The 15,107-nt window shown below is 41.9% G+C and overlaps 1 protein-coding gene and 1 long non-coding RNA gene across 21 annotated transcripts in view; one reads left to right on the forward strand and one right to left on the reverse strand.

Moving 5' to 3' along the window:
* Window positions 1-15,107, reverse strand: part of DAB1 (DAB adaptor protein 1) — a 790,680-nt gene that overhangs the window by 289,764 nt on the left and 485,809 nt on the right. For 10 of the 20 annotated variants that reach the window (XM_072997689.2, XM_072997686.2, XM_072997688.2 and 7 more), the window contains exon 1: window positions 7,299-7,644. The exons of 5 other annotated variants lie outside the window; for them this stretch is intronic. Coding sequence is in view for 1 of the 15 variants with exons in the window: in XM_072997678.2 (XP_072853779.1) it covers window positions 7,299-7,329 (31 nt within the window). In the remaining 14 variants the exon portion in view is untranslated. Of the gene's footprint in view, window positions 1-7,298; window positions 7,649-15,107 lie in introns of those variants that run through there. 5 more of the 20 variants (XM_072997684.2, XM_072997681.2, XM_072997677.2 and 2 more) reach the window with 2 other exon arrangements.
* Window positions 1-15,107, forward strand: part of LOC144589063 (uncharacterized) — a 437,419-nt gene that overhangs the window by 133,962 nt on the left and 288,350 nt on the right. The window lies entirely within an intron of this gene.

A 15,107-nucleotide genomic window follows, 5' to 3' on the forward strand; every position in this document is an offset into this window, starting at 1 on the left:
GTCCAAACATAATTTGTGACCAAAATGATTTCAAGCCAGAGAGTCCATAAAAAAAAAACCTGATCCAAACCAACTTCAGTTCACCACTACAAAATATATACCACTTATCTCTAAGTTTATTTCAAAGCAAACAGCAGAACAACATACATTCTCTCAGCTGAAAGCACCCACTCACCCCCAGAAGCAGCAATCAGGCACCCTCCATCACACCTCCAACTAAGGGTCTGTCTTCCTACCTATAAAATTTCCTTGCAATCAGTACCAGATGGAAAGGAAGCAGGGGTCTCTCTAATGTATTTAAATGCAGGGTTGTCCAAGCTAAATTCACTGTACAGTGGTGCCTCGCTTAGTGATTGCCTCATTTAACAATGTATTCGCTTAGCGATAAGGTTTTTGGAGCAATTTTGCACTCCGTTTAGCAATGTTCCCTATGGGGAAATTTCGCACAACGATGTTCGGGACCTTGCCTCGCTTAGTGATGACAGTTTTAGATCCCCTGTTTTGCTTAGCGATGTTCTGTTTTCGCTATTTTTAGAGTGTCTTAAAAGGTTCAAAAACGGTTTTAAATGCTTGGGATCGTTAGTGCACCTTCTGAAACCTTTGCAAACTTAATTTGGCTTCGATCTGACTTTTCGTTAATTTTTGGTGAATTTTTTTCTCCCCCACTGGAATGCACTGAACTGTAGGTTTGACAGCTGTCAAACCGACAGTTCAATGCTTTCCAATGGGGGGGGATTCACCAAAAATTAACGAAGAGTCAGCTCAAAGCCAAATTAAGTTTGCAAAGGTTTCAGAAGGTGCACTAACAATCCCAAGCATTTAAAACCGTTTTTGAACCTTTTAAGACACACTGCAAAAACGGACATCGCAAAACCATTGGAATGCACTGAATAGGCTTCAATGCATTCCAATGGGAGAAACATTGTATCGCTTAGCGATGTTTCCTATGGGGATTTTCGCTTAAGGATGGCAATCCGTTCCCATTGGAACGGATTAACCGGTTTTCAATGCATTCCTATGGGAAATGGTGTTTTGCTTAGCGATGTTTTCCCATAGCGATGTTTTTTTGAACCAATTAACTGTATGTTTAACTGAACTCACTAATGGATGAACTCTGGAAACAAAATCTGGTGTTGTTACCCCAAGTGGGTTCCTATTCTTTATATCCTGGGGAGAGGGACCATGAGAGGAGAGAGAGAGCTCAGCCAGACTACTGACAAGAAGACCATACACCAATAATTTTGATTTAAGCACTATTCATGCAACATTTATGGATGAGACATAAGACATAGGATATAAGACAAAAGGTTCAAAGAGGCCTCTCTTTCATACTTCCCATTCACACAAGATACTCATCCAGAAGGCCCTTCTCTGAGGGTAATCAATCCTCAGAAAGGATGATGGGGGTCATTCCAGCACTGTTCCAAAGCCCATCTGTTTCTCCCTGGGTCATCCTTCTTATAGGTCTTTTCCTTGTGGGCTGTGTGAATGGGCTAAACCTGGGCTGGCACAAGCCAACTGGGGGGGGGGGAGAGATACCCTGGCATCCCAGGCAGATACAATCTGCTGTTCATCGTTGTTCATCAGGAATGCTTCCTTTCACATGTACAGTATGTTCCATCTGCCACAGACTTCACGTCAGCTAGCCAGCCGGATCCAGTAGCCTTCGAGGGCGGGCCATGAAAATAGGTCCCTCCTCCCTGCGAGGGGGGGAGAGCCACTGTGATGTTACATTTTATTAAGTGGAGATCTGACCATGACAAGGGGACCGACACGAGGTCAGTCACCATCAGACCACACTCACTCCAACTGGTGGAAAAAACCAGGTCTAGTGTATGACCACCCACGTACGTGAGGCCATCAAGAGCCGGCCCAAAGATCTTTGCCTCCATGTGAATGTTGAAATCACCCAGAACCAGTAGCTCTGGGGGTCTCAACAGTGCCGTGGAAACAAAGTCCGCCAGCTCCAGTAGGGAAATGGCTGGGTCGCGGAAAGCACGGTAACCCAACAAGATCCCAATACCTTCCCTGGCCCCTATCGACATGTGGAGGGCTTCCAGACCCGGCTTTACCACAAGGACTGCCTAGTAACATCTAAAGTGTTTTGTATATAATGGCTACTCTCCCCCCCCCCTCATTTCAGACACCTGTAAGCTACTGTAGAGCCTTTTGGGGTGAAGCAGTGGAGTTAAATCTGATATATAAATTTAAACAATTCTCAATGCACCTCTTTCAATCCATAAAATCTTGAATGCTTTTGGCTGCCCATACCTCACAAATACCATTTTCACCTCATACCCACTGTAAATGGTTTTCTTGCTTTATTTTTAGAGCAAGTTAATTAGTTAGTTAACCTAACACCAGAAACCAATGTTGGAGAAGAGACACACATAAATAAGGATTCTTGGTAGCTTTATTCAGTTTTGATTATACACACAAAAATGCTCAGTACTATGTTTTATGTATGCTGTTGTTATCTGGCTTGAGCCTTGAGCTGTTGAAAGCCTCTCTCTCTCTCTCTCTCTCTCTCTCTCTCACACACACACACACACACACACACACACACACACACACACACACACACTCTTCCTCTTTTTTCTTCCACTACCAGAACAAAGTAATCACAAGTTTTTAGAAATATTGGATAGCAAAAGAACACTAACTGTTTTCTTGCTCCATTCTATCAGTTAATGGCTATGTCTTGTAAATACATAAGCACGCTTAACTGACTCAACAAAGTACACTTGCTGCCTCCTATTGTGGCTTTTCCTCTTGATGTCCTAAGGCTGCTATCTCTAGATGATAATCTCCAAGTTTGTATCACTTCATCATATGGGGCCAGAGGTCAAGGGGCACTCAGTGGATCTTTCACCAGCTGAGATTTTAAAAAAGAAAAAGAAAAATCAATTTCAATCATCATAAGATGAAGCCACTGGTATGTGCACACACAGAAAAAGCGAAGATAGATTCCACTAAGAAAGATGAAAGCAATGGTTCTCCTTTACTGTCCTGAAATGGTCTTAAAACATCTCATAAACTAAACTGGTCCTTGAACTGTGAGAAAAATAATAAAAATAAATAGAAGATTCAAAGAACATGGTCCAGTGATAGAATGGATATTTTTTATCTAAAGAGGCAAATATTTAATTGGAACAGTACTTCAAACCATATATTTAACAACAACAACAATGTGTTGTGAAGTCAATTCCAACTTATGGCAACCGGTTCCAGGGTTTTCTAGGTAGAGAATACACAGAAGTAGTTTCTTTTTCTCTTCTTCTGGGGGTGCCCTGGGACTGTGTAACCTGCCCAAGCCCACACAAGCTGGATCTACTCACAATAGGCCCAGTAGGGAATCAAACTCCCAACATCTGGCTCCACAGCCAAATACCTAAACCACTAAACTATCCAACCAGCTCCATATATATTGAAGACTATGTATAGCAAGCAGAAGCCTAAGATAATGATTTTTTAAAAAATAGCAACAACTCTTTCCTATTACTTTTCTTTAACTGAATGTAAAGAGAATGTAGCAAATTTGTACTTGCTTTGCTGTTGTTGTTTTTTTTAAAAAAAACACTCCATAATATATTCTGTGCACCTTCAATGATTCTGTATCCAACAATAGAAACATACTGTGCAACAGCTTGTGAGATGAGCTTCATCAACAATAACTAATTTTTATTCTGTTTGAATGGCAGAAGACAATGTAGGTGATTAACTACTGCAGACACATAGTCAAAATTTAGGAAGCCAGCAAAATAATTATAGCAATAATAATGATGATGCCTTCTGAAATAAATATTTAGATTAGGATCTGTTTTGTAGAGAAAAAATATTTGCTTCATTCTAGTGACAGATTTAGAAATGACAAGCACTTCAACAGAGCAGTTGACTTTACTGTATAAATGAGCTATTAAATATTCTTTCATCTCTCCCCACAATTGGTGATAACTGCCTAGCACAGATTGCACTTATGACCTTATGCAATGAGTCTGGAACGTATTCACATGGTCTCCTAAACAGAAGCTATATTAAATTCAAAGAAAACAGATAGAATCAACAGGTGGGATCCAGGTCCACTACTTTCTAAATGCTAACAGCAGTTAAAATCAGACAAAACCCCACTCATCATAACAATCAACAGATGGCCAAAACAGCGTTCTTTCTTTAACAACTGCATGAAATGTGTAGAAGCCCTTTTGAAGCATTAAAAAATCTTACACAGCTGAAGGACGTGCATGATAACTGACTGTTATGGACAGAACTGAGGTAACTGTTCTTGTGGCTACTGCAGCTTGGTGTATGTGTAACACAGTCACACACAAGGCTCGACAAAAATGCAAAATCAGAGGGGCAGAATATTATTGTTCAAAGGCCCAAAAATCAATAAATATTTAACAATGGATGGTTTAAAAAGTGGTTTACATAACTTGTAAGAAGTTACTTAACTAAGTAACAAAGTAACAACCAAAGCAGACATGAACAAACAGCAAGAGTACGTTAGAGTTACAAAATGAAGCACAGGATTATAATCAATGGCTAGATGAAGAAAGTGTCAGAAACAAAACAAAACTAACACCAGGTGCACAACTCTTTCAATGTTTCTTCTTCTTGAAAAGTCAACTTGCAAAAGAACAGGTAAAACACTGGGATGATTTCTGACCTCAGCATAAGAGCACTGTGATGAACAACCTTGGTAAAGTCACTGTCGGTTTTAAAGTACAGCTACCATAACATATCATACCTGAGGCAAAGGCAACACTGTCCTCAACTTTAAATGTGACTTTCTTGGTTTCAGTGTTAAGGTTTATTGGGACTATCAGTATGGATTCTGTATAGGGCCTAATATCCCAGAGAAGGACTTCAGTTTCCCGAAAGCCAGCTCATATTACAGTGGGGTCTTGACTTGAGACCTTAATCCGTATTGGAAGGCGGTTCTCAAGTCAAAAAGTCTGTAGGTCAAGTCTCCATTGACCTACAGTGCACTGAAAACCGATTAATCCCGTAACAGGCCGTTTTTGTTCCATTTTGGTTTTTTTCTGGTCTGTAAGTCAATTCTCAGGCTGCAAGTCAAACCTAAATTTTGCGGCCAGAGAAGTCTGTAACTCAAAAAGTCTGTAAGTCAAGTCGTCTGTAAGTCAAGGGTCTACTTTGAAGGGAAAATGAGGTCTAAAATCCAGATTTCCTGCAACTGTACAGAGGCATCTAGGGATCTTATAAGGACAGATGTGCACCCCAAAAATGGAATTTGTGTCTGTGCAGTTTACTAGCTAGCTCTGAAGAAATGAGAGTTTTGAACTGGGCAAAACAGATGGGAGGGGTTTCCTCCCATTTTTTAAAGCAGGCATTCTGAGTTCATTCAATCATTACTTTGATAGCAAAGAAAATAAAATTTCCATATGAAACTTGGAACTTGTGTCTTACAGCTATAGGCTTTTCAGTGATTTTTAATATGGTGAGCCCAACAAATTCTTGCACTTTATGGTCTTTTCATGAAGAAGAGGGGTTGAGCTCCTAATACATTTTACAACAGAAGCAGCAACCCACAAATGAGCAGTGCCTTTAAAAAGATGAGCTTCAGCAATCATACACCTTTTTTAAATGGACAGCAGAGAGCAGCACAATAATGTTCAGGAGATACATTAGAAAAATGACAGATTGCAAACCAAGATCATCCCCAAGTATCTATTGGTTTATGCTCAAATCAAAGCCGAGCAGAGTTGCAAATAATGATGGCTTTCTTCCCTCCCCCTTTCATTTGGACACCCGAATCCTTCTGTTAAGTGCTTTTGAAATCAGAAAGATGGTTTGAGTATTTGATGTGCAATTTACCTTATGAACAGCCCCAGGGAACTACCAAAGCATCTGCAACATAACTGTGCTTAATACTAAACATAGAAGAAGAAGAGGCATATTTTTGCATGCTGTCACAATAACATGACATTATATACAACTATAATGGAATGATGAGAATGATTACTCAGCCACATAGCAAACTCAGTTTCTATCAGCATTCCAATGGGAAACCTGGATCTTGAAGATCTCTTTCTTTTTTTAAATCCACACAATCACATCTTTTTTGTTCCCCACCTGATCCTATGTGTTTTAGGGTGTCAAAGGGATGAGCGGCAGAATAAAACAAAAGTCTGTCTGAAAAAGCAATGCAAATCTATCTGATCTCCAATATAGGGCATTCAAATCCAGAAGAAAAATCCCAAGATTGGGCTTAAAGAGACAGGCAACACAACTTCCCCTTTTAACACAGAGGATAATCTAATCAGGATGGAATACAGCGAACACAAGACAAGTTGAAGACGAGTATGGGATGAACACCGCTGTCAATGCCTGGAGAATTCTCCTAAGTGTGAAAATAATGAGGAGCTGGAAGCATTTTTCCTCACCAGAGCAATTACTGTATGGGTGGCCCTGCCCCCATCACGCCTAGGCTCCGGGAGCCTGGGGTCCAAGGCAGCAGAATCAGAGCATCCACCACCTCCTTTTTGCCAGTTGCTGCATCCTTAGAGGGAAGGGGTGTGCTTCTTTCGCGATCTACTCTATAGGTCCCTTCTACCAACAAGCTGGCCTCTCTCAACTACTCAGGTCCACACGTGGGGAACTCTCAACCACCTTTCTTAAAATAAAGTCCAAATTTGGGGCGGGACGACGGGGGGGGAGAGAGAGAGATAGGACCATCACAGTCAGGGAGAAGGGAAGTCGCCACTTCACCAGGAGAGCAAACCTTCACAGCGTAGTCAAACTAAATATGAATTGGGGAGGGGGGGGAGAGGAAGAGAAGAGGCACGGTTCCCATCCTATAGCGGAAGCAGGCGCACGCGTGTCCCCCCCGCCCCCATCTAGCGCACACGCTTACACGTGTCCACTTTGTTTTCATGCAGAAAGGAGGGCGGGGGGGGGAGAAGAGAAAGCAGGGCGGCCGCCACCTGTTATTCGGCGGCACTGCACCCCCTTCACCCCCTTGCCAGTCCAACCCCTCAGCGCGACGGCGTCCCGAGGGGAGGCATTTGCACCGCTGGGGTGTGTGTGTGTGTGTGAGAGAGAGAGGTGCCAAAGAAGGGGGTCACGGACGGACAATGGCCTCCCGACTTTTCCGAAGCGCCGGCCATGCCCGAGCCACGCGAGGGAAGCCCCGGCGGCTGGAGTCGCCTCCCAAGGGCGAGAGGAGAGCCCCGCCGAGGTCTTCCACGCGGGCACCCCGAACGACCCCCGCCTCCCAGTCGAGGGCTGGCCCCCTTTCCCGTCCCGTCCCGTCCCGTGGAGTCTCCCCGCAGACTCACCTGGCCCGGCCAAGCCCTCCCTCCAGCCCATGGTCGGCGACCGAGGCGGCTTCTCCGCGTCGCCCGCCTGCTCGTTCCGCCGCCTGCCCGCCCGCTCGCCTCGCCTCGCCTCCTTCTCCTTTTTCCCTCGCTCGCTCGCTCGCTCGCTCTTCCTCGCTCAGTGGGCGCGCGACTCCTCCGGCTCCTCCACCGCCCTCCGCTCGCCGGGTGCATCCGCCCCCTGCCGCCTCTGCCCTCCGAGGCCCCCCGACGACGATGTTAAGCCGAGGCCAGCCACAGAGGCGCGCGTGGTTGGAGGGCGCGCGGTGTGTGTGTCCGTGGGGGGGGGGGCGGAGAGAGAGAGAACAGCAGCCGAGGAGACGCGGAAGGGTCGCTTCTCGTCGCTGCTCCCGCTGCTCACGCCTCCTCCGCCTCCTCCTCCTCTGAGGGACGCTCAGCAGCGGGGCGGCGGGGGATGGGGGGGAGAGAAGGGGATTTAGCGCCCTTCCCCTCCCTTTTTTAATTCTGAAGCGTTGTGAGGATGTCCCCCTCACGCGACGAGCCGTTTTCCACAGCCAGAGGGGGAAAGGCGTCCCTGGCAGAGGCAGAAGCCGGCTCTCCCCGCACACCCACCCCCCTTGCTCCCCCATCTCTTGAGGCTAAGCTCTTTGGCCGTACGTTTTCCTCCATTAAGCGCTTCTTTAGGGAAAAGAAGAAGAAGGAGAAAAAGAGGCCAACGTATAGGCGGAGGGCAAACTTTGCAAGCATGTGGGGGACTCTCCAGTGACACGCGCGTGCCTTTCGTCTCCGCTGGAGAGGGTCGCCCGAGAGACACCCAAGACACAATACAGGCCTCGGGAGGGTTTCGCGGGACAAAACGCTCTCGCGTCCATCCCCGGTCTCGCATCTGCTCTTCACACACGCACCCCATTCCGTCAGTGGTAGGAAGCGTGAGGCTTCTTCCGTTTGGAGAAAGCATTGTAATTTGCCAATTTTATTAGATGATTCAATTAAAGAGAAATGCGGGGAAATTATATATAGCTACAGACATTCTGTGCTCGAAGGGGGGGGGAACAGCTTTAAACCTACAATAATAATTATACAGAAAGATTATTTCACACACGCACACTTCTCTCCTCGGGTCTTTTGTATCTTAAATAATTTCAGATGAACAAGAGATCTCTCTCAAGCAAATTGATTCTGAAGTTCTTGTGTGCCAGTTTAAGGCATCAAATTCCTGGCTGAAATAAACAATGCTCTCGCTCTCTCTCTCTCTCTCTCTGTTTTTGTGTGTGTGTGTGCGTGCGTGGTTGCGTGTGCGTGCGCACACACATTGTAACAGGCACTCCATATCATCTATTTCATGTTCCTGCATCGTTTTCATACTTTTTAATAGCATGCCAGATATTTTTTTCTAAGAAAGCATTTTGAGGAAGGATAAATCCTGAGGATAACTGGAGGTACATCGTGAAGGGAAATCCCTACTGAAAAGAGGTTCTTGGAAAGTGGATTGTTGCTGTTTGTGCATTGTTTGCATTTGGTTTTTTTTTTTACTTTCCTAGAAAACATCATCATCATCGCAAATAATGTGATGAGAGTTGTTGTTGTTTCTCTCCCCCCCCCCTTGCTTTCTCGAGGCTTCTCTCAGTCACCCATGAAAATTTAATGAGGCATTTAGGGCTGCTACCTTCAGAGTCAATGAGCTGAGCATATGTAGTCTAATGCACTTGCTGCTAAGGCAATAGGTCTACTGCAAGCAGATCAGAAGTCATAGAGACGCTATCTTTTCAACACAAAATTCACGACCCATTAAACCTATTCTGCGATAGCAGCTTCTCTACAAATAGCACCCTCTCTGTCCGTTACAAAAGAAAGAGGCGTCCAACAAGCTCCTGAAATAACCTGGAATAAGAGTTTATGAAAGAGTTTGTTTCACAGATACATATTTTTAAAAGTGCCTCCAGAAATGTTTCTGTCAAGACACTCAGAGTTTAATCTTTCATCTGCAAAGAAACTTAGAAGTTTCTTTAACTAGATTTCAAGCCTGCTTTGTTTGCTGTTTTTTCCCATGCAAAAAGTATCTTCAAGTAAGAATGTGCATTCACTTTTGAACACAGAATGGAAAAAGATGCAGCTGGCACAGCTTCAGTGAGGGAGATGTGATCATATTTCATAATCTACTGGTAGTCTGCATGTTATTTCCATGTAAAAGCATTGTTCCACATAGTGCAAAATATAATGTATAAGTGACTTTGCCCATATGGCATGTCAGTATGGGATTGGTTGGTTGGCTTTATAGAAACTCTCACGAGCATCTTAATGCTAATGCTGACCTGCAGATTATGAACCAATCCTTGCACTGATCCCTTCTAAATTACATATCACAACAGAAGTGGGAGATCAACAAGGATAGCACAGTCCACTGTGAGGAATACAAAGCCAAACATGATGACCCCAGTTTAGACTACCAACTGAAGATGAAACTACTATATTTTTCCGTATATAAAATGACACTTTTTACTTAAATAATTAGACAAAACATTGAGGGTCATTTTATACATGGACAGCAGCAGCTTTCCCTGCCTTTTGTGAATCCACTGGGTAAAGCAGCTGTGAAAAGGCTTCAGGACCAAAGGGGTGCGATCATGCAAATTTTCTAATTTGGGGGTTAGAAAAGGAGGGGTGTTGTCTTATACATTGGGTTGTCTTATAAACAGAAAAATACAGTATATGACACCAATAGCACATTGATGGAAGCGGGAATTAGATAAACGGGAATTTTAGATTGTTAGTATTTTGTATTGTTTTGTACTGATGTATTCATTTTGGAAAATAATAAAACAATAAAAAAGGAAACGGGAATTATTTAAGTGGGGAAAGACATCTGATTATTATAATATGAGCTTTTCACCTCTGTTATCTTGCTAAGCACTTTCCTTTGTTTTGTGCCTGGTCATTGGGAGATAAACACAGGCTTCATTTGCCAGTCTGATTGTTCAAACATAAAGTGCTTGGGAATTTGTATGAGCTTCTAATTACATGTTATCCAGATCATCTAGGCTTGTGCACTAGGTAAAGATTCCATTTGACATCTAGTCCAGTCGTGTCCCACTCTAGGGCATGGTGTTCATCCCCATCTCCAAGTCGTAGAGCCAGCATTTGTCCAAAGACAATCTTCCGTGGTCACATGGCCAGTGTGACTCAACACGGAACGTTGTTACCTTCCCACCATGGCGGTACCTATTTATTTACTCACATTTACATGCTTTCAAATTGCAAGGTCTGCAGGAGTTGTGACAAGCAACGGGAGCTCACTCCGTTGCGTGGATTCGGTCTTGCCACTGCTGGTCTTCTGGCCTTGCAGCACAGAGGCTTCTGCGGTTTAACCCGCAGTGCCACCACGTCCCTTGTGCACTAGATATGCAAAATATACCAAATCAGAGCTATTTCTACTCTTCTGGTATGGGCAGAGCAGCAACCTGTCTGCCCTCCTGTTGGAGGAACATCAGAACTGTTCCTTTTTAATCCCATGCAACATTTGTAGAGTTAAAAAGATGGCCAGTAATTTGGATTTTAACAAATCAAAGATAAAAAATAACATGATAGGTGCAGCTGCTGGCACCAGAGAAGCTGAAACCTTCAATAAATCCCAAGATCTTCCCTGGACACTCCAACCACTGAGGCATTAGGGAGGGTTCAGACTGATGTCATATTTATAACATGTGAAGGGAGCAGTTGCGTGAGCTTGACCAGATTAAGGAGAGTCAAAATGAATTGGAAGATTATCAAGCAATATAAATTTTTTAGTATTCAGTATAGTTATGTATATTGCTATACTAAGGAAAAGATATACATCTTGCTTATAAATTGATGATCATAAAGTTAATTAATGGGATCTTTCTTTGCAACAGCTGCAAAACTGTTTTAATTTTTTTTTATTAGAGTTATAATCCACTTTTCCACATAAAGCACCTATGGTGAGTTGTAATACTGGCCCAAATGCTGTTTCGTTGTTACACTGGTGGAAGGGAAATGGCATAACTTGCAGCAGCATATTGCTATTCCTGACTGACTAGTCTCCACTTGGATGAGCACTAGATTAACAATGGCAAGCAATGAGGAATTAAAGTGAGCATTTGTCATTCTTTTTTCCTTTTCCTCCGATGTAACCATGCAAGACATTTTTGGCCATTATATAAATAGACCAGAAAATAAGCTGCATTAAGAAGCTAAACCCAAATATAAAAGGTTAGAAGAACAGATAGGATCAACTCAACAAAACAAATCAGTAAAACAGAGCATCATCCATTTAAGGATAATTAAAATGCCCTTGAAGGCAGAGGGGGAAAAATTGCAATTCTGCTCATAGACCAAAGTTTTGTCTTAATAAAGCAATTATTGCCTGCCATGCAAATGAAGGGGCTACAAAAGGTTCCTTAAGAAGGAGTTGTAGAACCTGAGTTCAACCATTGAAAATGCTGTTTATCAAACATGGATCAGGTACTCCCATGACAAGAGAACACTCCCTTCTGAGTATCTCAAAATTGGGTCCTTTGACTACCCTGGTCCTAAACTGCTTTAACAAAATATGAATAACAATACCATAACATATAGTTAAGGGAAGGTTATTCTGATTTCTCCACAGAAATAATAATCAATATATAGGATGTGTCTCTCATGGAAGAAGATGAATTTTAGGAATATTCACCATATTGTATTTGTGAAGGCTTTCATGGCCGGGATCTAATGGTTGTTGTGGGTTTTTCGGGGTCTTTGGCCGTGTTCTGAAGGTTGTTCTTCCTAACGTTTCGCCAGTCTCTGTGGCCGGCATCTTCAGAGGATAGCACTCTGTGCTCTGGTGCTCTGAAGATGCCGGCCACAGAGACTGGTGAAACATTAGGAAGAGCAACCTTTAGAACAGGCCAAAGAGCCCAAAAAACCCACAACAACCATTCACCATATTCTCTGTCTATACCCCTGTCTATATGTAGTTCAGAACTTTTATCTATTTTTCCCATAGGAAACGAGATCCGCTTCAACCCAAGAGTATAAATGATACATATGAACATACTGGATTCACAATCTAATATATATTTTTTTCTTTTTATTGAATTTGTACTCTCCTTTTTCTCCCCGCCTCTCCTTTCTCTCCCTTCTACTATTCAAGGTTATATATTGGTATTGGTGGCCTAATTTTCTCAGTGCAGTGGCTGAAGCAATATGACTGACTACAGACTACAGACAGACAGGGATATTAGAATCTGGTCTTTCAAGTAGTCCAGCAAACTGAACATTCCACCAGACCAAGCATGTACATAGTACAGTATAATTGTCATGGTTTAATCCATAGAATGTTGAATTTATAGTTTGATGAGGTAATTTAAAAGTCTCTGCTAGAAAGCCTTGATGTACTTCACAAGTTACAACAGAGAATTGTTAAGTACTTTACCAAACTACATACTACATGTACTTCCCAAACTACAATAGGGAATTGTTATTCTGTAGAAAGATAAACTGGACTTGAACTCGTCTATACCTATGTATCATAGATGCACTCTGGTTGGCTTTCCTTAACCTATTATTTTCTAAAGGAAGCTCTGGGTTAGACTGTAAAAATTAAATATAATCATTTACTATGTTGCAATAAAGATTCTAAGCAATCATTAAGACTGGAAACCAGTTGTGACTTGTGCATAGGTAGCAGCCTCACAGAAGTGCTGAAGAATTCAGTAAATATGCCAGACTTAATTTTTTTTTTTAAAGGAATGAAAACTTTCTATGGACTCATTTCCGTGTTCACGGCTGGAATTTATTGATTCAAGTCATACTTTAGAAAAAATTAAATATAGAAGAGCAAAATTGTTCATGACTCTTCAATATGAATGCAAATGAACATGCTTTAATTATTCTGTGCAATTTTCTATTTAAAAAATAAAAAATTGAACAGACCTGAAATGTAATTTGAATTGCAATTCTTCATTGTACCCTTTCATTATGCAAGAGTTACCATAAGAAATCTGTTCCAATTTAATACAAAATATTTTTAGTTCATAACTTTCTGTTGGTGGTAGTTGGATTGGGACATTTAAATGCCCATGGATCTTTCCTCTGAGCAGGCAGATTTAAACAAACACTACTCTTGTGTAAATTCCACGAGTAACTCTTCTTTAAGAAGTCTGACATTTTTAGTTCAACAGGGTATACTCTTTTAATCTTCACTTCAACCTTCAAGACAGAAACAAACAGCACCTAGCTTTTCTTTCTTGTGACCTAGCATGGATCTGACACTAGAAAATATTCAGCTTGCACTGAGTTCCAGGCCTGGCAATGTATGATTAGTATTCTGTGACTGTGTGGATTGCCCTTTAGCAGATCACCATGAATACCTGATTGAGCACATGTGGTTTCAATAATGTTGAAGAAGGCAATGCATACCATCATCAGTACAGGTTGAGAATGGTCAGATAATCACCTTAGCGCTGACCTGCTGGGATTGGTAGTGAGATGGGACCTTACACTGGAACCTGGTATATGTTTACTTAAAAGTAAACCCCATTGAATTCAGCCAGATTTACTGCCAGGCAAGCATGTACATGACCGCAGCCCGTGTTTTGGGCTAGAATAGCAGCATCAGATAGGGACTGATAAGTATTGTATTTCAATTAATTGTTTATAAAAAATTCACAAAAATTTACAATTTCCTTCATATTCAGGAAAGAAAGAACTTTATTTCCCCCATGCTAGAACTATTTGTATCTATTGAATTTGGTTTGAAGAAATGTGGAGAATTTATATATAGTAAATTTACTGAAGTTTAGAAACCACGTAATTTGAGATGGAAGGAGCTTGAAGGGAATGGAGGATTTGGGTCAACCTCATCTTTACCTTGCTGTTCTTGATTAATGAGTCTTGTACACTATTGTGGATGTGGAATTGTAAATGGGTGTGATAAAAGTATTGTCTCGATGTGGAATTTGTCCAGTTTTTATCCCCAGATTCTCCACTTGCTTGGTTGTATTTGCCACAATGGGGGTGAGCTGTTGAGGTTCATAACAGAAGAACTATTATAAAATCAGACTGATTGACCATCAATACAGATTGGTCATCACTACAGGAGGGAATAGGTGAAGCACTGAAAGACATCTGATTGTTACAGCAGGACCTTCCACACTTTTCCCTAGCTTGTGTTGTTTTGTGATTGGCTGACAGAAAGCAAAATGAGCTTAATTTGCAAGTAAGATCGTTAGTCCATGAAGATCGGACAGAACAATATCTCTGGGCACTAACAGGATCATATAATTTAATGATGTATTGTCTATGAATACACAGTTTTGTCCAGACCTCTGTTGCTATTTATGCAAAGACAAAGAGGAGTCAGAATTAGGATCTCTTCTGTCCCTTTGGGAGATTCATCTTAATATGCCTTTAATTTCCACAGGAAGCCATTCTGTGGATCAGGGGCTTTCTGCTGTATTTAGTTTCTCTCTCTTTATCTTCTGTACAGAAATATTTTTATGTCACAGAGGTTTGATTTATTGGCTTCCTCATCTTTATATATTGCTCTTACGTTTTGCTTTGAGTAATGATTGTTTTAGGGCTTTGTGATAACATTTTATTTGATGCTTTTAGAGCTCTCTAATGCTTTAAATTAACTTGATTTTAATCCTAATGAAACTGTGGATAGAAATTTATTAACTATTTAATATCTGCTCACTATATTTGTGGAGACGGGGGAGAGATATGCAGACTACCTAAGCAAGATAATCCTTCAGTTTTTTCAACCTATCCTCTTGTGTTACACACACATGCTTAGAAAAGTGTAATGGTGCT

The sequence above is a fragment of the Pogona vitticeps genome, chromosome 4 (genome assembly GCF_051106095.1).
Source record: "Pogona vitticeps strain Pit_001003342236 chromosome 4, PviZW2.1, whole genome shotgun sequence".
Lineage (NCBI taxonomy): Eukaryota > Metazoa > Chordata > Lepidosauria > Squamata > Agamidae > Pogona > Pogona vitticeps.